Consider the following 26943-nt stretch of genomic DNA (forward strand, 5'->3'; position numbering starts at 1 on the left):
TGTTTTCAGGCATATTCTATATGCCTTACACACTTATTGAATTGTTAGATTAACATAATCTTAGATATTTTATTTTTATTCTACTATAAACGTGGCCTTTTACTCACATGTATCTTCTAAACGGTTGTTGTATCACAAAAACTCTTGATTTCTATACACTTACTTTCTCTACTACTATTTGTTTTTATTTGAGTCTCTTTGATGCCTATCTATAGCCTCCGGAATTGTGACAGTCTTTCCTCCTTCTTTTCAATTTTTTTTTGTTTGTTTTATGGCATGCTGCACAGCTTGTGGGATCTTAGTTCCCAAATCAGGGGTCAAACCTGGGCCCTCGACAGTGAAAGTGCAGAGACCTAACCACCAGACCCCCAGGGAATTCCCCTTCTTTCCAATTTTTGACTTTTCATTCTTTATCTCACTGTGTTGACTAATATCTTCACTACAATAACCAAGAAGGACAACAGTGGTCATTCTTTCCTTGTTTTTGATATAATTATGTATTAGCTTTCTCCACTAAGTAAGTATGTTGATTTTTGGACTGAATTTTAATTTTTCATCCAGTGACTGAATTTTGAGATTTGGAGAAAATTCTATTGGAAAGACAAATATTGAATCAGCATTCTTTTTTCCCACTGGCAGATTGTTCAATGGGACTGTTGTTGCAGTTTAAAAGGATATGCAAACTCAGACATTTTTCAGCACATTTCATCAAAAAATTAGAAAGGCTCTTTTTTTGCACACATCTATTTTATTTAGCACAATTTCTCCCATCTAAAAATTAGATTTTCTTATTTACAAATACTTCTAGAAATCCCTAAAATGTCTACTTAGGTTTTTCTGTTTTAGGCAGACATCACACTGACATGATATTAAAACACCTCTCTGGAGTCAAGATAGTGAGTGATAAGTGATAGTCACACAATTGTGTCTGAATCTTTGTGACCTCATGGACTGTAGCCTGCCAGGCTCCTCTGTCCATGGGATTCTCCAGGCAAGAATACTGGAGTGGGTTGCCATTTCCGTCTTTAGGAATCATGACAGGAGAAAGTTTATTGCCTCTCCTGGGACCACTGGAAATTGGCATGAATGTCATTCTGTGGCCACACAGGAGTGTCTGAAGCTATTTCTGAGGTAGAGTTTCAACAACAAAGCTCAGCAGAGCACAAAGTGAGAAGTCATCTTGAAAAAAAATTAAGTGGTGATATTAACAAATAATAGCTTGTGAATAATACTGTGTTCTCAGGAGAGAAAAGGAGTCCTTACAAATGGGACCCAGTCTTACAATTTTCCCAGGGAACTGTATGTTTTTAAGAAATATATTTAATGGAAGAAGGACAATGGTTCATGTGACAAAAAATGTCCATTGCGTTGCCTATTTTGGTAAAATAAAACAAATATGTAAGAAAGGAACAAGGTCACTTCAGTTAGTAATTTTGTTCACAGCTGGGGAGCATCAACTTAAGGACGACTGGGGATTTTTCATGGTTTGTTTGCATACCATGTGCGTATCCTTGTAAGTGAGCAAAACCAGAATTTTTCAGTCATGGCTGTTCACTGGAGTTCCCCGACGTGGGTTGTTGAATTGGGATGATAGCCCTGGTCAGCTGCATCCAGGTCAGGTGGGCACATAGACATCTAGTCCAAAGCTGAAGTTTCCTGGTTTTGAAAATGTTCGTTGGAATCTAGACCTGTGAAGGGTGTTAATATATGACACTCAGTATATATGTGAGTGTGACCAGCAGAGTCCTTGCTCAGAGGCTGCAGTGGTTGACCGAGGTTAGAGCTTTGCTCATTAGACGTTCTTTGGTTCCTCTGGGTGTGGCCTATATTGATTCCGACTTGTAGTAACAGAGTTCTGTACTCTCTTTCGGCATGTGGCTGAGTAGATAATGTATATGCTTCTCATTAGGAAAATGCCAGCAATGGCTGCAAAGTAACTTCCATAAACTAAAAACTAGAGAAAAACAGAGTGAATTAGACACACATGAAATATGGTTGTCCTTAATAATACACAGCAATGCTATTGATCTACTTGGATTATGGGGTTACTGAGACCTAAGATCTTAATGCAGATCTTTTAGATTTGCATAAAACTTCCTTCTCCCCTTTTAGAAGAACCGGGTGTGAAAGGATAAGCAATGCAGTAATTAAGAGTGTGGGCTCTAGAGTCAAGGTTGCTTGGGTTAAATTCTAGCAGATACCACTAATGGTAAAAAACAAAACCACTAAATCCTACTGATGTATGTGTCCATTTTTGGAGCATAGTGCATATGTAGTGTCTCCAGGAATGGATTATAAACACAGGTTATTTTTCACCTGCCTTATTCCCTTTATTTCGGAACCATAAGTAAAACGTGATGCTGGTCTAATTTTAAGTCTCTCAGTGCTCAAGGGAAAAAGGAAGTAGACTCGGTAAGCATGTACTCCTCCCCGCTGGCATCTTAGTAAACCTAGGTCCTAGACTATGGGAAGGAGAGGAGACATAAGGGGGGCATGGCGGTGAGCGTCACTTGGTGGGACTTTAGGAGCCAAAGCAAATGCTAACCTATAGTGATTACTGCTCAAAATCTGCTTGATTTTACATTTGGTAATTAAAGGAATGGCTTATTTTAAAATTTCCTAGCCAAGGAATTCAAGACATTAAATACTGGCAGTGGTAAGGCTGAACAAAGCCCTTTCATTCTACGCTCCCCCAATTACATGAATAGGTAAGTGGAAGTATTGCAACCTACCTGAATGCTGATTGGAAGCCCCAGTCCTCCCTGATCTACTACAATTACAGTTATAATGGTCTGAATCACCAGGGCAATGAAGGTATTGATTCCAAACACCAGGGCATAGCGTTCCACACTCAGATTAACAGCGATCTGAAACCTGTCATTCAACACATCATAGCTTGTAAAACATGAACATACATGGGATTCTTATCTTTAAAAGACAGAGACGGAAGAGAAAATGTCTTACTAACAGAACTTTTTGTCTAAATCTCTAGTATAGATAAACAGGCAGAGCAGAGAAAAAAATATATATATATTTACAGGCTGAATTAAAATGTAGTTAAAGGAAATATGGCAAAATTGCTCCTATCCAATTTCATACTTTTGGAAATCAAACCTAAATGTTCTAGTTCTCATAACTTGAGAATATGAGAGGCTATCTGATCTTAGACACTGTTTCACAGTGAATTTTTTATGAAAATCAGCAACATCCAACCTAAGGAATTTTTTGGACAGTTTTTCTTTTTATTGTTGACTTTATCGGCAGTTTTAAAGTTTTGTAGGGGAATTGTTCTTTGGAAAATCCAAACCATGACTGGTGGTATAACTGAGTGAATCTATAACTAACTTCTTTTTTTAAAAAAATAATTATATAGATTTTGAAGTCTTATTACAAAACAATTTTGAAAGGCTGGCAAATATATGATATTTGCAGTTCTTCCTTGGAATGAAGGTAAAAGGCTTTGGGTTCTGAATATTCTTAAAATGAAAAGAAATAATGTTATTCTACCTTCACAAAATACATTAAAAAAACCTCAAGACATGAGTTTGATACATTAACCTGATTCCATTCAGTGAAAAAAAAAAAGAGAGAGAGCATGCCACAAATTTCACCTCTTTCCTATGTTTTTCCTATGTTTCATGACCTTTTCTCAGGGTCTTTATATTTCTGTGTTTTGTCAATTACTTATCAAGCATTTTTCACAGATTAAAACCTAAAACTTCATAAAGCTTTTGGCAATACTTCTTTTATGTGTCTGAAATTCAAATGTTTCTTATCTCTTTCAGTGAAACCAAATCATATTTCCTATACTCAACTTTCTCTGCACTTAAATATGGAACCAAATTCTTTTAATCATTAAAAAAATCCCTGGGATTTATAGTTTCCTATGATTTTTGCATTTACTTTTTTCTCAGTATCCAACTTCTTATGACGGGCTGAGAATATTTTGTTTCATACAAAAGTATATGCCTGGAATTGCTCTAGCAACCAAGTGAAATTAGAGATGAAATCTCAACTTAATCACAAATCAAATTGCATCATACTATGCAAACTGGAAAATTGCTTGAAATAAAAATTGTAACTGACACTGTAACATGCCTTTGGTTTATGACCTTACAAAACATTTTTCCTTGCTGACTAATATTATCAATATTCAATGGGTAAACAATTGAGTGAAAAGATGGCTTAACTGTGCCTAATTTAATATGAAGTAGTCAACACTTAATATTGCATTGATTAGAATCCTTCCAAAGTTCTCAGTGGAATTACAGGAATACAGAAAAGAGAACATGGCGTCGTCTTGGGAGTGGGAAGAAATGCTTAGTAATACTTACACTGCTATGGTGATAAGGAGCATATAGACAGTCTTGAATATCAAATAGCCAGTGTAGCACGCCCATATGTTGGTCGTGTAATGCATGAGAAATAGAGAGCCTGCATTGACAACTGAGAAGATGGCCAGAGCCAGCTCTCCCAGAAGATCCCAGTTGACTTTCACGTAACCCACTGCGAAGGCAGCCAGGGCCCCTACAGAGGAAACATTAAGGAAGATCCAACGTACCCAGTGAAATATTAACATGCTGTCTTAAGAATTCAGGTTTCAGGCAATTCTGAAAGAGGAATATGTTACTTTCACAAATTGTGAAAATAATATGACCCGCCTAAAAGGGGATTTATCCACCTCTCAAGCATGTTTTCCCTTGGCTACTGTCTTTAATTTCTATTCTTTCAAACATTTAGTTGTCACACTTTAAATTAGCATCAACTATATGCCAAACACTGTTCTATGCATCAGAAAGGTTCCAGTGGGACCAGAAAGGTTCCTAATCATCAGAGTGGGGAAAAAAGATACATAAACTCAGTTGCTTAATATAACAAGCTCAGGGCAGGGATAGATAAAGATGAAACAATTGTTCTGGCAGTACACCTAGCCTGTTCATGTTTGCCTTTCTTTGTTGTTTTTCTCAGCAATACGTAACAGATATGTTGCACTGGGTAGTAAGTTTCAGTCATTAATACTAATCTTCATCTTTCTTCTAATCCCCATCCCAATGTCTTCAAGATTTGGCTTAATCTACTTCAGGTTTGAGGTGAACAAGTTACAGAATTTAAGAGACTGAGTAATTGACAGAAATTAGGGTTAGTAATTATAGTTCTCTTTAAGGAAGTGAGAGGTATTTATGTTTTGAATTACTGACATTTGATTAACTTTTCCACATGTAATGTAGGCAACAACCATTACTACAAAAGAAATAAAATTACTTTTCTTCTCAGAACTTGAAATGTGGAATAAATAATTTCGGTGAACCAATTCCAAGACTGCCCTGGTTTCTAGGAGTTTAAATATAAGTCTTCTTAAAAGGGAAACAATAGTAAAATGGATGCCACATGAAGTTTCTGAAGTTTTTTTGTAAAGAAGGGTGTGGAAATCTCCTACTTCCTAGAAAATATCTTCAAAGTCTTAGCTGAATTTAAGTTTCTGTTAACCAGGATATAAATATTTATTGCAGAGTGAACTTCAAAGGCAGACTTCTCTCTGATATTAGAATCTTGACTCTCAAATACCTTCCACTTCTGATTTAAATCTCATGAGAAAGCTAATTTTGGAAATGTGTGGTGTAGAACCTGGAATTGCTTAAAGACCGGCACTAGCTAAACCAAATTCTTTATTAACAAAAACCCTTCTGGTGAAAATTTGGAAGTCTTACTATTTCAGTTCATTTTCTTAGATAACAAAACACCTTGTTTATATATTAATACACAATGCCCATTTTCTTTTTGATATTAAGTGAAAGAAAAGAGGGCATTATTAACACTTTTCTTGATGAGGAAACGGAATTTTAGGAATCTGGTAAGAATGGAATCACTTGGTGTTGAATCCTGAACTCTTGAGTTACCTGTAACAAATTAAACAGAAATGTCGTGTCTCTCTTTTTCCCCCATTGCCTTCTATTCCTGAAAATGATTAATATGCCTTCTGAACAGACGTAATTTACCACTGTGGAGAATTTAGCAACTGGAGAAATGAATTTAGTTTGCGGGGGTGGGGATGGGGTGGGGATTGGGCAAGAAAGGAAGACAGATCAATGCTTACTTACCTCCAAAGGTTGCAATAGCTTCTACTGCTCCATTATATACTGAAATCTGGGACGGTGCTTTGTAATCCCACAGGACTTGAACATAGTTCAAAACCTGGTTATAACCTGCTGTGGAAAAAGCCCACCACAGGGACCAGTAAAAAAGATGTTTTGAGGAGTAACACTGCTTCAAATCTTGTAACCACTGCACAAAAACTCTCAGAGCTACATTTCCTGGCTTTGGGTTGGTCACCTGGCCACCATCTGGGTTCCCTGAATCAGTGAACACTTCTTTTCCCACTCGTCTGTGATCCTTTTGAGGTTCCTCTGAGACAGTGTCCATTCCTGGTGGCTTTGGAAGGGCTTCTTGGCTGGGTTTTGCATGAAAAAACATGCTCTTCTTAGGCATGGGTAGGAAAAGTGAGAAGAGGAAGGCCACGGAGACAGAGGCCAAGGTTATGACGTTGAGGTAAAAGTAGGACAGGCCGGCCAGGGATACCAAGAGCTGGGCCAGCGCGGAGGCCGCCGTGTAGGCCACCAGCGTGACACTCCTGCAGTAGCCGCTCACCTTCTGGTAGTGCTCCGGGCTGACCACGCTGTAAATGTAGGCATAGTAGGCCACCTCTGTGGCGGTGACCATCCCATAGAAGAATTCCAGTACCTGCATGGTCCTGACTCCTTGGCCAAACAAGAGCAGCAGCCAGCAAATGATGAAGCTAATCCCCTGGAGGATGATGACTGGCTTGTAGCGGACATAATCGGTGAGGATAAAGACTGGGAGCAGTAGCGCCAGGTAAGAGTAGGTCCACACGGGGAAGATCTCATTTGTGAGCTGCAGAGGTGGAAAATGGATTCTGTGACCACAAAACACTGGGAAGTGAGGAGGGTTACCTTTCTCAGACTTGTGTATTACTAAAGTGTTCATCCATGTGGCTTGCCCAATAAAAAACTTTGTATCTAATCAGATAGGGTGCTGTGCTTGCTCAGTTGTGTCTGACTCTTTGTGACCCCCATGGACTGTAGCCCGCCAGTTCCTCTGTCTGTGGGGAGTTTCCAGACAAGAATACTGGAGAAGTGTCCCACGCCCTCCTTCCGGGGATCTTCCCAACCCAGGGATTGAACCCAGGTCTCCTGCACTGCAGGCAGATTCTTTACCGTCTGAACCAGCTGGGAAGCCTTAATTAGATAGGGTATCTTCACATGACGAGAAAGCAGAATAGAAAACTGATTTTCAAGGAAACCCTAGGAAAGGAGAACTCCCCCACCCCCTCAAAAACCCACTTTATACCTCTACATGCATTTTACTACAAGAATATATCAGCTTAACGTGCAATCAGAACTTTGTGGGTTAGTTGCCAAGTCACATCCGATTCTTTCAAGACCCTATGGACTGTAGTCCACCAGGCTCTTCTTATCCATGGGATTTCTGAGGCAAGAATAGTGGAGTGGGTTGCCATGTCCTTCTCCAGGGGATCTTCCCGACCCAGGGATCGAACCTGCATCTTCTGTGCTGGCAGGTGGTTTCTTTTCCACTGAGCCACCAGGGAAGCCCAATGTGAACTGCACTAACGGTACGCACACTAGAGTCCAGGCATACCTCATTTTATTGTGTTTTGCAGAAACTAGGCTTTTTACTTTTTGTTCTTTTTATTTATTTTTACAAATTAAAGGTTTGTGGCAACCTGCATTGAGCAAGACTATTGGTGCCATTTTTCCAGCAGCATTTGCTCATTTCATGTCTTTTTTTGTCATACTTTGGTAATTCTTGCAATATTTAAAGCTTTTCCATTGTTATTATGTTTGTTATGGAATCTATGATCAGTGATCCTTGATGTTACTATTGTAATTGTCTTGGCATTTTTTTAGCAATATTTTTCAATTAAGGTATATACTATTTTTTGGCATAAAGCTATTGCATATTTAATAGTCTTCGAGTGAAAGTCATGCTCAGCTGAGACCATTACTTGCTCAGTCATGTCCAACTCTTTGCAACCCCCTGGTCTGTAGCCCACCAGGTTCTTCTGTCCATGGAATTCTCCACCAAGAATACTAGGGTGGGTAATCATTCCCTTCTCCAGGGGATCTTCCTAACCCAGGGATCGAACCCAGGTCTCCTGAATTGCAGGCAGCTTCTCTACAGTCTGAGCCACTAGAGATTAGTACGGTATAAACATAACTGTTTTATGCACTTGGAAATAAAAAAAAATTCATGTGACTCACTTTATTGCGTTGTTTGCTTTATTGTGTCTGTAACCAAGCAATGTCTCTGAAGCATGCCTGTAAACTAGTTAAAAATTGTTCAACAGACCTGTGGGCTTTTCAGGCTATTAAGAAAATACTATCCTTGTCTCGCCTGAAGATTAACAACACTTGATAAAGCAGCTACAGTTAGAAGAATTCAGCAACCTTTATCTTTGTGTTGATTCACCATTATGGCAAAAAATCTTAGCCCGTGCAAGTCTGAATGAACACACACAGGAAGACAGCAAAGAGCAAATCACCCTGCAGAATTACGATGTGGGAACAAGCAACAAATTTCGTCTCCTTCCTGGACAAACTGGATGGGCTTCCAACCCAGTTTCTCTTCAATTCTGTTGATTTCTCTCTGTTTATTCAATTCTCCGTCTCAGCTTAATACGAGTTGTCTTGTGGATTTAGTCAGAAATGCAGGGGGCCTCACTGTTCATTCATAGAAAGCAGTGAAGAAGTTGTCTGGCGCATGGTGGGTACAGGAGCAGGTCAGCCACAGCAGCCTCTCTTCTGTGCCCCCTGCTTCCTCCAGCAACCTCAATGGGTTCCCGTGTCAGTGACAATGGGGGAAGTTCAGTGATTTGAAAAGCTAGTGGGACTGGGCTGCGCCTTTGTGCTCTAGCTATTTGTCCACAGCAGCTCCCTGGTGGCTCATACAGTAAAGAATCTGCCTGCAATGCGGGAGACCTGGGTCAGGAAGATTCCCTGGGAAAGGGCATGACAACCCACCCCAGTACTCTTGCCGGAGAATTCCATGGACAGAGGAGCCTGGCGGGCTACAGTCCATGGGACTGCAAAGAGTCGGCCATGACTGAGTGACTAACACTTTTTCAGTGGTCCATAATGGTTGCAGAAGTAGAGGCTTGGGGTTCGCTGGCCGATTCTGGACCTCCATCTGTGGTCTGCTTTGTCTTAAGAGAGTCACGTTCCTGTCTCGGAAACTCTGAAACAGAGCTGCCCCTAAGTGATTTTACAGTGTAGCAGAATAAACTTGCCCTTCTGTCCTTATCGCCTTATCACCAAATAAAACAGCATCAATGACCCTTTCAAGTGAAGCCTCACAATCTGCAGTGTCTTCTTAGCTAGGGCTGGAGAACCAGCCTAGGGTGATTCTCCAACTGGGTCAGGGCACTTCCTTGTAATACTTATATTAAAAAAAAAAAAAAGGCGGTGAACCTTTTGAATTAGAGAATTGGAACTTCCAGGGAAGATAAAGCTGGGAGATAAACTGTTAATGTCTCATCTGCTGATAAACAGTTTTTCAAAATTAAGTGTCCTAAGGAAAGGCTTCACTGGTGGCTCAGATGGCGAAGAATCTGCCTGCAGTGCAGGAGACTTGGGTTCAATCCCTGGGTAGGGAAGATCCCCTGGAGAAGGGAATGGCAACCTACTCCAGTATTCTTGCATGGAGAATTCCATGGACAGAGGAGCCTGGTGGGCTACAGTCCATGGGGGAGCAAAGAGTTGGAGACAACTGAGTAACTAACACTCTCAACATTTTCAAAGAAACGCTACATTTAAAAAAATATATTCTGCTTATACCCCAGCAAACTAAAAGTTTATTAGGACTAGATCCTGTGCCTGGCAGTGATTGTATTTTAGGATAAGTGTTTAACAGAATCAATGAGACTTGACATGTTCCCATGCATTAAGCCTAACTTTAGAACTCTGTAAAAGTGAAAATATTTATTATACATGCAATGTGTTTAGATTTCCCATCTTTGCAAGTGTGAGGAATGAAGAGCGGTTTGAACAGTTCTATAAAATAACAAATACCATGAAAATGGGATTCACTGAGGCCAGTATGTTAATCTTATTTCCAGTTGAAATCTGTCCTTGTGTAAGTCCTGTAAGATTAAACAACATCAAGGTTCGTATGGATATTAACTTACCTCTGCACTGGTCAGGTTTTTATCTGGTCCAGATAAATACACCATAAGGAAGGGTTCTGAAGGTCTCATCATGGAGAAAAATCCAAACAGGCAGAGGATCACAGTGGGATAAATCCAAGACTGGCTTTCTAAAGTCTGGAAACAACTCATGGCTGATCAAGCGAAAACAAAACCAAAATGAACTGACGTTTATTCTTTCTGGCATTCTGGATATCATGAAGAGCTGATTTCTAAATGTTTAATGAAGAGGACAAAGTTTCCTCTATCTCAAGCTGACCTAAAAAGGTGAGTGATTAACAACTGCTTTCAAATATTTCTTACGGAAGCCAGTCAACCCTACTTTATCAACAAACTTCTTACTCATTATTGCTGGGAGTAGAGGCCCACTTCATTAGTGCTCTCCATCATAATCCTGGTAACAAGTAGCTACTAATAACGGGTAGGGGCACGGCAACCCACTCCAGTATTCTTGTCTGGAGAATCCCATAGACAGAGGAGCCTGGCGGGCTACAGTCCACAGGGTTAGAAAGAGTCAGACACAACTGAAGTGACTCAGCATGCAATTAAGGGTAAGAGCTTCCCCAAAAGCTCAGTGGTAAAGAATACTCTGTAATGCAAGAGATGTGGGCTTGATCCCTGGGTCAGGAAGATCTCCTAAAGGAGGGCATAGTAACCCACACCAGGATGCTTGCTGAGAGAATCCCACGGACAGAGACACCTGGCAGGCTGCGGTCCATGGGGTCCCAAAGAGTTGGACATGACTGATGCGAATGAACAGGCACGCAATAAAGGGTAAACAATGGGCCAACAGACATGTGAAAGTAAGTAAAACATCGGTTAGTGAATCACTGGTGTACAGGCATACCCCAGAGATATTGCGAGTCTTTTAGACCACCACAACAAAGCAAATACTACAATAAAGTGAGTCACACACTTTTTGGTTTCCCATTGCATATAAAATTGCGTTTACATTGCACTGTAGTCTATTATCTCTGCAAGAGCATTATATCTAACAAAGTACTGTGCATAACTTCATTAAAAAGTACTTTATTGCCAAAAGAATGCTAACCATCCTTAGAGCCCTTTGTGAATCATAATAATCTTTCTGCCACACTAATATCCAAGATCACTAGTCACAGGTCACCATGACAAACATCATAAAAATGAAAAAGTCTGAAATACTGTGAGAATTACCAAAAGGTGACATAGAGACAGCTCAGCTCAGTTCAGTCGCTCAGTTGCGTCCGACTCTTTGTGATCCCATGAACTGCAGCACGCCAGGCCAACCTGTCCATCACCAGCTCCCAGAGTCTACCCAAACCCATGTCCATTGAGTCAGTGATGCCATCCAACCATCTCATCCTCTGTCGTCCCCTTCCCCTCCTGCCCTCAATCTTTACCAGCATCTGGGTCTTTTCAAATGAGTTAGTTCTTCGCATCAGCTGGCCAAAGTATTGGAGTTTCAGCTTTAGCATCAGTCCTTCCAATGAACACCCAGGACTGATCTCTTTTAGGGTGGACTGGTTGTATCTCCTTGTAGTCCAAGGGATTCTCAAGAGTCTTCTCCAACACCACAGTTCAAAAGCATCAATTCTTCGGCACTGAGCTTTCTTTATAGTCCAACTCTCACGTCATACATGACCACTGGAAAAACCATAGCCTTGACTAGATGGACTTTTGTTGACAAAGTAACGTCTCTGCTTTTTAATATGCTGTCTAGGTTGGTCATAACTTTCCTTCCAAGGAGTAAGCATCTTTTAATTTCATGGCTGCAATCACCATCTGCAGTGATTTTGGAGCCCAGAAAAATAAAAGTCTGCCACTGTTTCCACTGTTTCCTCATCTATTTGCCATAAAGTGATGGGATCGGATGCCATGATCTTCGTTTTCTGAATGTTGAGCTTTAAGCCAACTTTTTCATTCTCTTCTTTCACTTTCATCAAGAAGCTCTTTAGTTCTTCTTCACTTTCTGCCATAAGGGTGATATCACTGGCATATCTGAGGTGATTGATATTTCTCCCGGCAATCTTGATTCCAGCTTGTGTTTCTTCCAGCCCAGCGTTTCTCATGATGTACTCTGCATATAAGTTAAATAAGCAGGTTGACAATATACAGCCTTGACGTACTCCTTTTCCTATTTGGAACCAGTCTGTTGTTCCATGTCCAGTTCTAACTGTTGCCTCCTGACCTGCATACAGATTTCTCAAGAGGCAGGTCAGGTGGTCTGGTATTCCTATCTCTTGAAGAATTTTCCACAGTTTATTGTGATCCACACAGTCAAAGGCTTTGGCATAGTCAATAAAGCAGAAATAGATGTTTTTCTTGAACTCTCTTGCTTTTCTGATGATCCAGCGGATGTTGGCAATTTGATCTCTGGTTCCTCTGCCTTTTCTAAAACCAGCTTGAACATCAGGAAGTTCACGGTTCACGTATTGCTGAAGCCTGGCTTGGAGAATTTTGAGCATTTCTTTACTAGCGTGTGAGATGAGTGCAACTGAGGGGTAGTTTGGACACAGAGACAGGAAGCGAGCAAATGATGTTGAGGAAAATGGTGTGGATAGACTTGCTCGAGGCAGGGTTGCCACAAACCTTCTATTTGTAAAAATGCAGAATCTTCAACGTGCAATTAAGTGCAATAAAAGCAAGTCTGTCTGTGCAAGACCTTCTATGAGGTCAAACCTAGAACAGAGATTGACTTGATCAAGGCTTCTATAATCTGCCTAGTACACTTTGCACAGGAACCTCTGACTCTGAAATCTTACTTAATATGCTGAAGGTATTTATTTACACAATTTCTCACCGTCAGACTCTTTCCTTGCTTAGTATTGTGCTTGACACAAAACAGACATCCACATTATTTTTAAGTGTCTATGATCTGGGAATTAATAACTCTTTGGTTAAAAAAATTGAGCTGGTAAAGCTCTGACTTGCCATCTTTTTCACATTTCCCTTCTTTTCCATCCTGGTGTAACTCTGTGTTGTGAAAAGAATGCAGCCATGTCTCAGACTGTTATTCCACGTTTTTTTATGATGGGCCCCATCTCATCTCTAAGTCTGCAGTTTCACACTGCTCAATGGGGCAGGTAGCTTACTGATCATTCATACGAAGTTCATACTTCTTTTGCCAGCTCACCAATAACATTGCTTGAAATTCAAATTTCAGACAAAAACTCTAGTGAAGGATCTCATCCACCAATGCACAGAAAAACAAGAACAACTAAGCCTTTATCTTATGGCAGCCACATTTGAGAACATCTTGCTTTTTCATGTGGATTACAATGCGTGACAGGAAATTCACTCTCATGCCTTCATAATTTTGCATCAAGTTTTCCTCTGTAAAGGGACATGTATTTTGGTGGTCTTAGCCATGGTTAAGTTCTCCAACATAATTCATAGGAAAGATACTAACCTGCTGTGAGCCTGAAGCGTTTCTTCTGCACTGACCCTCTCTCTGTCTGCTGTCCACTGGGGCACTCTCGGACTGTTGGCTGCTAATGTCTGGCTGTTCTACCCCCACAGTCCTTACTCCCCCATCCCTCCTTCCTCCCATCCCTCGCCCCCTTCTCCAGGTCACCTTGTCAAGCACTTGCCTCACTGCATAGCCCTTCCCTATTCTGGCCAGTTACTGTGATTGTGAACTTGATTAGCATCAGAATCACTGGGGGTTTGGTGAAAATATGGCTTCCTGGACTCCAGCCCTTAAGTGATTCATTCAGTAAGTCTAGTGAGGCCCATGAACCTACATTTATAGGCGCTGAGTGATTCTGATGCCAGAGCCCCAAGGACCCTTGGTCCCTTATCCACGCACTGGGCCGAGTGGCTCCATGCTGCAGGGTTGGGACGGAAGTGGGTAGAAATCAACTAGGGAGCTTTCCCAAACCTACACATAGACCTATTACCCTGAAATTCTTTGCTGGTCCTCTAAGTCCTGGAGCGTACAAGATAGGTGGAAGACAATTTGATGTTTCAGATAAGACTCTCAAACCCTGCCCTACCCACTAACCCCTTGATAGGCACACATAACTCTGCTTGTGACCTATTCTGTCCCATCCAACCTAAACTGCTTGTCCAGTCGTGGCCCCAGAGTGTTCAGCCCTAAGCAAAACACCATGGCTTACGTGAGAGTAGGACCATAAAGAAGGCTGCGCGCCGAAGAACTGATGCTTTCGAACTGTGGTGCTGAAGAAGACTCTTGAGAGTCCCTTGGACTGCAAGGAGATCAAACCAGCCAATCCTAAAGGAAATCAACCCTGAATATTCACTGGAAGGACTGATGCTGAAGCTGAAGCTCCAATAGTTTGGCCACCTGATGCAAAGAGCCAATTCATTGGAAAAGACCCTGATGCTGGGAAAGATCGAAGACAAAGGAGAAGAGGGCAGCAGAGGATGAGATTTTTAGACAGCATCACCAATTCACTGGACATGAATTTGAGCACTATCTCCAGGAGACAGTGAAGGACAGGGAAGCCTGGCGTGCTGCCATCCATGAGGTTGCAGAGTCAGACATAACTGAGTGATTGAACAACTGGCTCCTTCAGCTACCACAGCTATTAATGTATATTTATATATATATGGCTGCCCTGGTGGCTCAGAGGTTAAAGCGTACACATATTTTATTATACATTATATGATACATTTCAATGCATATATTTAAATAACAATTTTAACATATTATACTTTTATCAAATTGTATATTTATGGTATACAATATAAAATTGTAATTTATGTATTATACATTATATATATATAAAGTATATACATGGCGCCCAATTTCTCAGACACAGAAACTGAGCCTCCCCAAAGCTCATGGCCACTCAGCTATAAAAGGCTAAAGCTGAGTTCAGGGCTGGGTTTGTTGGTTCCAAGGTTCTATCTTCCTGTTCTCTGATGGGTACTGCTTCCTACTTCCATGGCACCATTTCCACCACCTCCTCATTTCCTTGCCAGCTACCCTGGAAAGCGCTGTTGCTATGAGCTCTAGGATTCCAATCAAACAACCTGGTTATCACTCAGATCCTTGCTCTCCTATTGGAGAAACCTGAGGCTGCTGGTCTCACAATGATTGGAAGTTTTGGTCACGATATTTTTATCTTATCGAGATGCTACCATTTATTGTCATCATGGCTATGACTATGATAATCAAGTTACTTATGCAATTTCTTTGTACAACTTTTACATTTGGAAAATTATTTTAATTTTTTAAACTGAAGTACAGTCACTTAAAACTATTGTGTTTGTTTCAGGTGTACAGCAAAGTGATTCAGTTATATATTTTTTTCTTTTTGAGATTATTTTGTATTATAGATTATTAGAAGATATTGAATATAGCTCTCTGTGGTATACAGTAAATCCCTACTGCTCATCTATTTTATGTATAGTAGTTTTCATCTGTTAATCCCATACTCCTAGTTTGTCCCTCCCTACTTCCCTTTCTCCTTTGGTGACCAGAAGCTTGTTTTCTATGTCTGAGTCTGTTTCTATTTTGTATACACATTCATTTGTATAATTTTTTAAATTCCACATGTAGGTGGTATCATGCAGCATGGTTTAGTCTGACTTATTTCACCAAGCATAATACTCTCCATTCATGTTGCTGCAGATGGTAGTATTTCTATGGGTAACATTCCATTGCATACATACACACCACATCTTCTTAATTCAATTGTCTGTTGGGCTGCTTCCATGTCTTGGCTATTATAAAGAGTGCCACTCTAAACACTGGGGCGCATGTGTCATTTTGAATTAGTATTTTTATTTTTTCTGGATTATACACCCAGGAATGAAATTGCTGGATCATATGGTAATTCTATTTTTAGTTTTAAAGGATTCTCCATATTGTTTTCCTCCGTGGCTGCCAATTATTTTCACTTTTCTCTGAAAATTTTATGAAGTAGATAAAGGAGGTGGTATTGTCCTTGTTTTATATGTAATGAAACCAAGGGCCAGAGATCTGCACTGGTTTTCATGTTCAACCAACATTGAAACCTGGACTTGGACTTAGTTTTTCTAATTACAAGGTCAGTAATCTTTCCTCTCACACTGTGTTGAGCCTGCCTGGCTACATCCTCAGAATTCCAATTCCAATTTATTTTAGAACGGTGTCTTTCAGATGGTCAGTGTCAAAAAATTCTAGTGGGTTGTCAATAGGATTTAAAAAAAAAGTTTCATAAAAAACATTAAGTATCAAAGTGCACTGCACAGTATGCCTCTTTCTTCCAAAACTTTTTGGATTATCAGTTCATCAATACAGTAGATCCTTGAACCACAGGGGGTTAGGGGGTGCCATCTTTTCACATAGTTGAAAATCAGAGTAGAAGTTATAGTTGGCTTTCTGGTCCAATGTTCTACTCTATTCACGATTCTGGATCCATGGATACAACCAAAGAGACTGCGTACTACTGTAGTATTTACTACGGAAAAAAATCTATGACCAAGCACACCTCTGCAGCACAAAACCATGTTGTTCAAGGGTCAGCTTTATGACCAAGACTTTACATTACATTACTGCAGATATAGGCACTGGCTTAGAAGTTGCAGAGGAAAGGAGAGAACTAAATATCTAATCACATCCCTCATAATAAACTCACCTGTCTACGTCATCACAGAACACCTGTTCTGTCTGGGAGGCTCACAGCCTTCATGGCAATGCACCATCCTGAAAAGGCTGTTCTCTTGCTACTTTATCCATTTATCATTCCATTTGGACTCCATACAAAATTCTCCTCCTCCTAAAGAGTATTTTAAACTTCCCTTTGCTTCAGTGAATCTAACCTGAGGATATGAATCACGCTGATTTTCTGAGTTGGCAGTTTTGAAAGAATATGCTTATCTTTCCACTTTCTGTGTTTTCAAAATATGACAATCCTTCCAAAAGTTGTTCTTGTGGCAGCAGTTCTCACATATTACTTCCATGCTCCATCACCATTTTTAAAAAGGTATAAAAACACTGCAGCAGGCCATAGGATGAAAGAGGAGGAAAAAAGGAAAAAAAAAAGATGGTCTCCAAAGAAAATTCAGCCTATCAGGCTACCATGACTTGAAATCTACAATGAAGACCCTCTAAGTAACAAGGGAGGCTGAATGAATCAACAGAGATTTGGAGCCTGGGACACCCTGGAGTGCTCTTAGGAGGGCGAGCTCCTGCTGACAGGTGAGCTGAGCACTGAACTTCAGCCTCTGGTCACTGCTGAGCCACGTTGGCCCCTGGCAGGTCGCAGTTTCCTGGCTCAGCCTGCCCCGCAGACCAGATCTAGTTGTGCCATCTGTACACAAAGGCAGCATATCACACGGGCCCTGGGCATACATTGCCACGTGCACCACTGGGGTGACCAGCCAGCTCTTGGGGCCTTGAACAAGCCCCCAAACCACCAACACCTTTTCGACTGGAAGTGACTCTCCTAAACTACTCTGGGACCTACATGTTCTTTTCTCTTTTTGCTGGCAGGCAGAAAATGATTATATTTCATTAAAATCCACAGCCATCTCACTAGGGTCCCTTCATATTCTACTCTTAAGTCTCCAGTCTCTCATTTGGATCCAGGTCTAGAAGGTCCCTTATTTTTACTGCTGTGTCCCTTTCTCAGGGTATGTGGGGACGGTAACCTTCTTAACACAATCTCTTTGCTGGCATGTCTTATCTGACTTCACTTTGAGGTGCTCATAAATTCTTCTTTATTTCTTGCAGAAAAAAAAAAATGAAGGTTTACTTGTCTTTCAACTACGAACAGTTGGGCTGGGGTGTTTCCATCTGCCTTGGAAAAATTTGTTTCTATGCAATCTCTTACATGTTTTTAGTGTCTTGGTATAGAGTTCAGTTTTTCCTCTTCTCTTTTATTCCAAGAATTGCTGTGTTATTGACCTTTTCCGTTTCTACTGTTATTTAACCATATCCTTAAATCTTTCTAACTGCTTTCAAGCAAACATTCTTTTTCATATGAATGTGCATAGCTTTAGTAAATATCTTAGGTATTTCCTGGATTTTATAATATCATCTCTGAAACTCTCAGTTTTCTTATGCAGGCTGCAAAAGAAGTTCATTTGTCATTATAATTCTACAATGTGGGGAAAATGAAACTTTATAAAATGGAAAGCAAACAAAAAAATTGACTCCTTTTCAAAGAGTTGCAAGGTTAACCCAGAACTCACATTTCTTGGTTCTTGACGTCCAGACCCTCCACTTTGCTGTATGCCCTTCAGTTAGTCTTCACTTGTAGACTCACTGTGCGGAACAAACCTTTTCAACATTTGTTCACATAAAAAATTTCATGTATTATTCTTTGTTGCCACAGGGAAACATATTAGGTCTATGACAACTTCATCTAAATTTTAGGCATGGGCAGTGTCCCATTTCCTAATCCAGAGCCTGTGTATATGCATAAAAACTCTTATGACCATAAGTATTTCTAAATATATATTTTCATTTGCATAGAAGTCAGCTATTAAAAAGCAAGAACTGTAGAGACTGGCACACACCAATGGGTTTTCTGGTTCTTTGAGGTCTGGGTAGATTTCCTAGCTAAAAATCTTAATTGATTAGATTCTTCCACCCACTCCCAGAAGATGGAATTCTGCTCACAGCCAGTTTTCAGAGCTGTGGGGTTCCCTGAGGCAGGGGTCATGGTGACCTGATCAAAGACCTTCTCCAAATTTGGTTTTGCAGAAGTTCCCCAGAACATTTACCTGGAGTACAAGGGATAGGTCAGCAGCAAGCAATCATTTTATCAAATCCTCTGCCATGCTTGTTTAGAAGATGCTGCCAGAACTAATTGAGATGCTAGTAATTTAGAGGGAAACTATCTAGAAGCCCCAGTCTCTAGCCCATTCCCATCAAGGGTGCTTGACAAGACAACCAGCATCTGAGAAGGGGACTGGCCTAATTTTCACATTATTCTTCAGAATCTCACACCTATCTCAAACAACACAGCAAGAGACTGGTAATTTAAAAGGATCATGCATCTCACAGCCTCTAAATTCCAAACGGGTTGGGCAACTGGGAAGTAGATGACGTTTGCAAATGGCTTCACTGCCCAAGGCCCTAAGCCTTTGTGAAAACAGAGTTAGGGCCAATATTTGTTACATTTTCCAAAAAATTCAGGCTCCCCTTTTAGATTTTTCAACCCTGCCACACCAAGCCCCTCACCAGACAGAAGCAAATCAAAAATTTAATCACTGAAAGCTGAAACATCTGCATTTTGCTGATAGAATATAACAACTAATTATGCCTCTTAATCTATTTACTACTAAAACAGAAGAGAATATAATTTTGAGTAAAACATCCAAATCCAAGTCTGCTTAAGCAAGGCAAGCTGATGCTGGAGGAAGGCCTGGGGAAATGACTCCTGGGAATTGCTTAACTACTAATGCTCTGTTGCAAAATCAAGGTTGGAGAGTGGTTTCACCAGTTTCTAGTGAGAGACTGCATTTTAGCTGTGACTTCATCTTATTTAAAATGCATTAATACTTATCGCTACTTCATTCCATACATAAAAACTAATTTCACATAATAGACTTTAGTACCAGAGAGTACCATTTAGAAGAAAACAGATCTTTATGACCAGAGCTGGTAAATATTTCATTGCAATGACAACAAGAACTAAACTTAAAACAAAAAGAAAGATAAATGGAATTTCATTAAAAAACCATATTTGCTCTTTAAGAGATACCATTTAGAAACCAGAAAGGAAAATCACAGAAAATGCTTCATACCCACTAGAAGGTCTAAGTACAAAAACACTTACATACCAAATGTTTACAAAGATTTAGTGCAGCTGGGTTGAGACAGTTGCTTGGGACAAAGTGAAATGGTACCAACTCTTTGGAAAACCTTTAGGCAATCTATATAAGAAAGTTCATGTGATTCATAATAGTAAAAAAAAAAAAAAAGGGAAGCAACTGAAATGTCCATTAAAAGGTGAATGAATAAACAATACTGTATATTTAAGCAACTAATACTGATTTTAATCAGCAATACAAAAGAATGAATTATTTGCACAAGTTTGGGTGAATATGGAAAACATGCTGTTCTAAAGAACCAAAACTCAAAGCCATACAGTTTTATTAATACATATAAAGCCCTAAGACAAGCACAACTAATCTGTAGTGATAGAAATTAGGTCAGTAGTTGCATGGGGTAGGAGATGTGGGTGGAGACTAACTGCAGTGGAACACAAGGGAACTTTCTGGAGTGATGAAAAAGCTCTACATCTTGATTGCAGTGGTGATTATAAACTTAGATTTGTCAGAATTTATTTGCATTTTATGTATATTTTATTATCTGCCTCAATAAAGATAATTTTTAAAAAAGGAGTGAATCATTAATACATGGACTAAAACAAGTAAATCTCAAATATTATGCTGCCTAAAAAAGTCCAGACACACAAAAACATCCTTATATGATAAATCACTGATTAAAGTCAGGAGGGGAAAGACATGGGAACTGTCTGTAAAGGCGCATGAGAGAACTTTCTGGGGATAATGAAATATCCTAAATTCTGGTATGCTAGTGTTACATACATGTATGCAATTATAGACACTCAAGCTAAAAATCTATACTTTGTAGATTGCACGTACATTATACTTCAATTAACAGAAACATATCTCTTACCTTCCACTACCCTCCACCCACCATCAAAGCATTTTACTGTGCATGACTCTCCAAAGCCCTGGAACTTTCCTATTGCTGCAACTACTAAGGTTTTCCCAAATTCTACATTGGAGCAGGACCTCAATTTAATCTGAAAATAGAACAGCACCTTTGAAATTGGGTCTGTCCTAGAATATTAGAATGGAAACAGGGCTCATAAATCAAACCCAGGACAGGCCAACAAACTTTGCAAGTCTGACCACATATAGCATCCTAAAAAATAATACAGATAGAGTCAGAGTTACCTGTTCCTTCTGTGCCCTGAACTTATTTCTTCCTAGAACCTAGTCCAATTTCCTGCCTTCAGATCCAGCTTCGGCTCCTTCCTGCCACCAGCTGCTGTGAGTCCCTATCACAATGTCCCTTCCTTTCACTGGAGTCTCAAGTCCTCCTCCTTCAGAACTGAGTTGTCAGGAGCAATGGCTTTATATGCACCAAACCACACCTCCTTCTAATGGTTTCGTACTTTGGAACCCACCCTCTTCCGAAGCCACCCTCTTTGGAATGTTGTTGAATAAGATCGAGATTCAGATTTTTCTAAAACACAGATGACTGGAAGTGAAAGTTACTTGCACAGCTGTATCTGACTCTCTGTGACCCCATGAACTGTATAGCCTGCCAGCTCCTCCGTCCATGAAATTCCCCAGACAAGAATTCTGGCGTGGGTTGCTATTCCCTTCTGCAACAGATGATTAGGGAGGTAAACATATCAAAACACTTTCCTCTGAGTAATATTACTACAGTAATCTAGTTTCTTCAGAATTTTGTCAAAGTGACTTAGAATCGCAGGAAACTTTGAAGTAGCCCTATTACCCATCACGCACTCATAATCCTTCAGGTATCTCCCTCCTCCCAAACCAATCAAAACCAAAATCATGGACTCCTCACTGAAATGAAGCATCCACACAACTTCAAAAGGTAATTAGGTCCAGATATTCAATATGCTTCCCAGGTGGCTCAGATGGTAAAGAATCCTCTTGTCAATGCAGGAGACTCAGGTCCCATCCCTGGATTGGGAGGATCCCCTGGAGAAGGAAATGGCAACTCACTCCAGTATTGTTGCCTTGGAAATCCTATGGACAAAGGAGCCTCGGGGACTACAGTCCATGGGGTCCCAAAGAATTGGACACGACTTAGTGACTGAACAACAATAACATTCAATATTCAGGCTCAGATAGTTCTGCTTTTGGTCAAAACCATAGCAAGAGTAGCTACCAGTGACCTTTAAAATACATGCTTCAAGTCTTATTTTATCATATTTGGCATCACTTTTTTAATTTGCAAAAAACATTTGTTGACAAATTGATCATCTCCTCTCAGATTGTTTATTCTCTGTGTATCTATGGTTAGATAAATCTGGTGTCTGATGTACCTGGAGGGATATTCCTATTTAACCATCAAACTGGTGGATGACTTTGATAGAAGTCAACCATCACATCCAGTCACTGAAATGCAGTGCGGTAACTAGTCAAAAATACGGAGCGAGTGGAAGTGGAGGGGAAAGTGGCGTTTCAAGGAAAACGTAGGTATTATTTGAGCTATGTTACAACTCTGTAGTAACTTGGGCTTCCCTGATTGCCGGGAGCCAGTGTGAGGAATCCCGCCCGTGACAAGGTCGTGAGGAAGGAAGCTGACAGACGCAAGGCGTGCTCAGACTTCAGGGACCCCTCTGGAAATTCCTAAGCATGTACCCCAACAAAAATCTGCCGGCTTTTGTGCTCTGCTTTTCCACTCTTCTGACATTTTCTGGAAAAAGTCAATTCAGGGCTTTAGTCTTCTGCATTTGAAAGAGTGTTTCAATCCAAATACTCCTCTGATGGCTTTCTAGCCTGCCTGCAGGACTCGTACAGCTGCGCGTGTGATTGTTTGAGGCCTCCTGACCGCAGGAGGCACAGGAAGCTTAAAACATCCTAGGAATGTAGGGGCTTCCGAGGAGTCAAAATCTTTAGAATAGGACTGATTAAAGGTTTCATTTGTTGAGTCAATATTTGCTGCCAAATTTTCACATCCTTTATTTGTAGATATAGTTGGTATACAGAAAAACAAGTAGTAGACCTTGTATTAGCAACATTAGATCTTTGAGTTAAGTACCTTCTTTGTTATATCCCACTGCACCTTTGTTCTATAGAGATGTAACTTTAATGCTTTAAGGAGATGTAGATTAAAGAAAAACACTTCAGGGGAAACAAAATTAACATTCATTAAGGAAGAGAGCCAAAAAGTGTTAACAAGCCTCTTGGCCAGAAGATAATGTAAATCACCTGAGACCTTTTGTATACAAAATGATGTATAGAAAGAGTCTGAGCTGCGAACGCTACATAATTTTGTGTTACCTATTGATCTCTGTGTTTTATCAAAAGTATAAAAGGCCTTCTGAACAATAAAGGATGGGGCCAGGGGCCAGGGGCCAGTTTCTCGGACCAGTTTCTCGAACTAGTCTCTCGGCCTGGTTTCTTGGGGCTCTGGCTCCCCCCGTGTCTTTCTCTCTCTCTCTTTCTTCTTCTCTCCCTTTCCCTCTCTCTGCGCTTTACTTTAATTTCAGGCTGAATCTCCACCTGGGGCGCGGAGGCTCGCAAGGTCTACTTACTTGCCCTGGCTGTTAAGACTCGCACGAAAGGGAGCTTAAGGCGAGGCACCCTTAGATATTCAAGCGGGCGCCGGTGGCCCAACGTAGATGGTGCAAATTCCTTGTCTGGAATTTTATTGGTCTTCCGCGTAAACCAAGCTATTCAGCCCTCTTCCTCCACTTAATCTTCTTACTACACTATAGTTTCTTAATCTAATCTTACATTAATAAATAAACAAGTCTTTCCACGCCAACACCGTCCACCCTTCGAATTCCCTGGATCCACCGGGGCTGGACCCCGGCACCTGATGGCTCAGGGGTTTAAGAATCCACCTGCCAATGCAGGAGACATGGGTTTTTTCCCTGGGTTGGTAAGATCCCCTGGAGAAGGAAAAGGCAACCCACTCCAGTATTTTTGCCTGAGAAATCCCATGGACAGAGGAGCCTGGTGGGCCACAGTCCATGGGGTCACAAAGAGTCAGACATGACTGAGCAATTGAGCCCTGAATTGTAATAACTCACAGGCAATGTGAAAGAACTTTTGTCTGTAGACATGAAAATGAGTTCTATCCAAGGAAGACATAGCCTTTTGCCCCTCTCTTCCACGGAAAACCAGGTTTACCTGCATTTCAACATTCCTGATCTATAAATGTACCAATTTCATGGATTCTTCTCTGATCTGGTTCTAACAGCTTTAAGTGGAGTGGAGTCGCTCAGTCGTGTCCCACTCTTTGCGACCCCATAGACTGTAGCCTACCAGGCTCCTCTGTCCATGGGATTTTCCAGGCTGGAGTACTGGAGTGGGGTGCCATTGCCTTCTCCAGGGGATCTCCCGACCCAGGGATCGAACCCAGGTCTCGGCTTCCTTATTAACGAGTTAATAAAACTTTTATTGCATGCATTTATTTTATATCTGTATGACTATTTCTTTCTGAAAATTATCTCTTAATACTTGCTAAGTATTTGCTGTGCCTCCACCCTGTGCACATAACCTCTAATTTACTCCTCTGAATTTAAATGATACGGGACTAGTTGTTAAAACTACCAAAGCAGCTTTAATATTTTGACATCTCACTACAGACTACCCAGCCTTAAGCTTGTTTATTTAATTTCCCCTCTCCCCTAGGTTTGGGTTTGCCGTGACCAGTGTGGTCCCGTGGAGACTTTGGAGTCTGAAGCCCACGTTCCTTCATGCCCCACCCTTGTTTGTAGCACGTACTTAACTTTTCCAAGCCGCCTCTTAAAATGTAATCACATCCACTGCATAAAGTTGCATCAGGAATTGCTCCATCTGGTTCTTGGCCCCTGTGAGGGATTCAGTCCACCTCCCTTCCCATCGCCTTCATACAGGCAAGCATTGCAAATCCAACCAGAATGAACACAGCTGGGCCTGCATAGTTCAGAGACAGTAATTTCAGAAACCTACACAGTAGTTAATTTCACCTAAACTGCTAAGGTAGTGTGTGTGTCTCTGGGTGTGTGTGTGCGTGCATGCTTGGTTGCTCTGTTGTATCCCACTCTCTGTGGCCCCATGGACTGTAGCCCACCATGCTCCTCTGTCCATGGAATTTTCTAGGCAAGAATAATGGAGTGGGTTGCCATTTCCTACTCCAGAAGGTTGCCATTTCCTACTCCGGGATGGAACCCATGTCTCTTATGTCTCCCACTAGCTTCCCTGGTGACTCAGACAGTAAAGAATCCACCTGCAATGTAAGAGACCGGGGTTTAATACCTGGGTTGGACCTCAAGGAGGACATGGCAACCCACTCTAGTATTCTTGTCTGGAGAATCCCCATGGACAAAGGAACCTGGTGGGCTGCAGTTCATAGGGCCACAAAGAGTCAGACATGACTCAGAGACTAAGCACAGCGCCACCTGGGAAGACAGCCAAATCAATTCACCTTTAAATATTTACGCTTGAATTGCATTTACCATTACCCAAACTTGAGACACCACTGTTGGTCCATAACCAATAATGACTGAAAGAAACTAGTATTTTTGTCCATTGCAGCTACCACTAAGATAGTCTGAAGAAAAACATACCAGCATACTTCCCAGCTGAACCAGACCACCCCAATAAAGCAAATATTGCAATAAGGAGAGTCACTGGAGCTTTTTGCTTTCCCAGGACATGTAAAAGTTGATGTTTACACTATATTGTAGTCTATTAAGCATGCAATAGCATTATGTCTAAAAAAATCCCATGTTCATACCTTGATTTACAAATACCTCAGTGTGAAAAAATGTTAACCATCATGTGAGCCTTCAGCAAATAGTGGGAGTAACAGCAAAACCCAAAGACCACCGTAACAAATACAATAAGAATTTAAAAAGTTAGAAATACTGCAAAAATTACCAAAAGGGACAGACACAGAAGGGAGCAAATGCTGCTGCAACTATTGTGTGGATAGACTTGCTCGAAGAGGTGAGGCTGCCACAAACCTTCAGTGTGTATAAAAATCTTAACAAAGGGAAGTATGTCTCTATCTGGAAGTTAGGTTTACGGCTCTTTAAAATATTTATCTTAATGAAACACATCTTCTACCTCAGGAGACTCTGATGTCTGCAGACGGAAAACTCTTCTGTGTATTTTTATAAGATATTATTTCCATTACCCTTGAAAAATTTTAAGCACTCCACAAGCTCAAACTTTTTGCCTATTTACCGCGGCAACAAGATCTTGATGAGTCATTGTTACACACGTTATTTGATGAATAGTATCCTTTCCAGAAGTATCATTGTAAGTTACGCGTTGCGTTATTTGTTAACTTCAATCAGAATCGTCTCAACAGGGTCCCAGATCTCCTAACTTCAAAGTTCCCGTTCTTTCCCTCACTAGGACCTCTTCGACATTCATGGATGAGGATTCAGAATTGTGCTTTAAGATTTCTTCACAGTTGAGAATCTGTGACCATGGACGTAACCATGGGGAATGCTGGCCCTGTATCAGAACTCCGGATTTATGTAATCTGTTTTTTCCAGATGGTTGAGAGTAACAATTCTAGCCAAATCTACTTGCGCGCGTCTCAGCACTGTGTTTGTAAGGACTGTGGATGGATCCCAAGGGAGCCGCAGCAGGAAGGAGCTGGCAGCCCGCCAAGGGCTGGGGATGGGCGGGGGAGGTCGCTTGTAAACCAGGCCAGTCTGAACCCGCCCGCGGCAGCGCAGGTGCCCGCCCCCTCACGCTCCCAAAGGTGGGGGAGGGGAGACAAGGCGGCCGAAGGATGAAGGTGTCTGTTTCATCAGTTAATTTACCTCCCAGAGACATCCTTACCTACAGGAGGGGAATTCTGCTCACCAACTCGCTCACAGCCTGGGTTATCAAGCTCGGGGAACCAGCACCCTCGCCAGTCCGGTCCAGTGAACCAGGCTCTAAAGGTAGCGCGGGACCTTGGGCGAGGCGGGGCCGTGGGCGGGGCCGGGGCCGGAGCCGGCCCTACTTGGAGTCGGAAGCCCCGCCCCAGCGTTTTGCAAGCGCTCATCACAAGCTTCCAGAACCTTTAAACTGGAGGCGGG

The 26943-nt window shown here is 41.2% G+C and overlaps 1 protein-coding gene across 2 annotated transcripts; it reads right to left on the minus strand.

Annotated features, from left to right (window-relative positions):
• Positions 1-253: 253 nt before the first annotated feature.
• Positions 254-26835, minus strand: SLC19A3 (solute carrier family 19 member 3). 2 transcript variants are annotated; one of them, XM_069574688.1, is made up of 6 exons: positions 26702-26835; positions 10220-10371; positions 6099-6909; positions 4335-4527; positions 2733-2874; positions 254-1954 (listed from the first exon to the last, which is right to left on the minus strand). In XM_069574688.1, the coding sequence occupies exons 2-6, from the start codon at positions 10367-10369 to the stop codon at positions 1793-1795; spliced, it is 1458 nt and encodes a 485-aa protein (XP_069430789.1). In that variant the 5' UTR covers positions 10370-10371; positions 26702-26835; the 3' UTR covers positions 254-1792. The 2 variants fall into 2 exon arrangements, with proteins under 2 accessions (XP_069430789.1, XP_069430788.1); XM_069574687.1 differs by lacking the exon at positions 26702-26835 and adding an exon at positions 21107-21265 and having other exon boundaries at positions 713-1954.
• Between the last annotated feature and the right edge of the window lie 108 nt (positions 26836-26943).

Source organism: Ovis canadensis, chromosome 2 (genome assembly GCF_042477335.2).
Source record: "Ovis canadensis isolate MfBH-ARS-UI-01 breed Bighorn chromosome 2, ARS-UI_OviCan_v2, whole genome shotgun sequence".
NCBI lineage: Eukaryota > Metazoa > Chordata > Mammalia > Artiodactyla > Bovidae > Ovis > Ovis canadensis.

Bases quoted from the DNA above. Each gene is read 5' to 3' on its own strand.
- SLC19A3 (XM_069574688.1), bottom strand. From the start codon at position 10,369: ATGAGTTGTTTCCAGACTTTAGAAAGCCAGTCTTGGATTTATCCCACT. The intron at 4,528-6,098 runs GTAAGTAAGCAT...TTTCCTCTGTAG, and splicing joins AGCTATTGCAACCTTTGGAG to GGGCCCTGGCTGCCTTCGCA. The intron at 1,955-2,732 runs GTAGGTTGCAAT...GTTTTTCTCTAG, and splicing joins GGCTTCCAATCAGCATTCAG to TTTTTAGTTTATGGAAGTTA.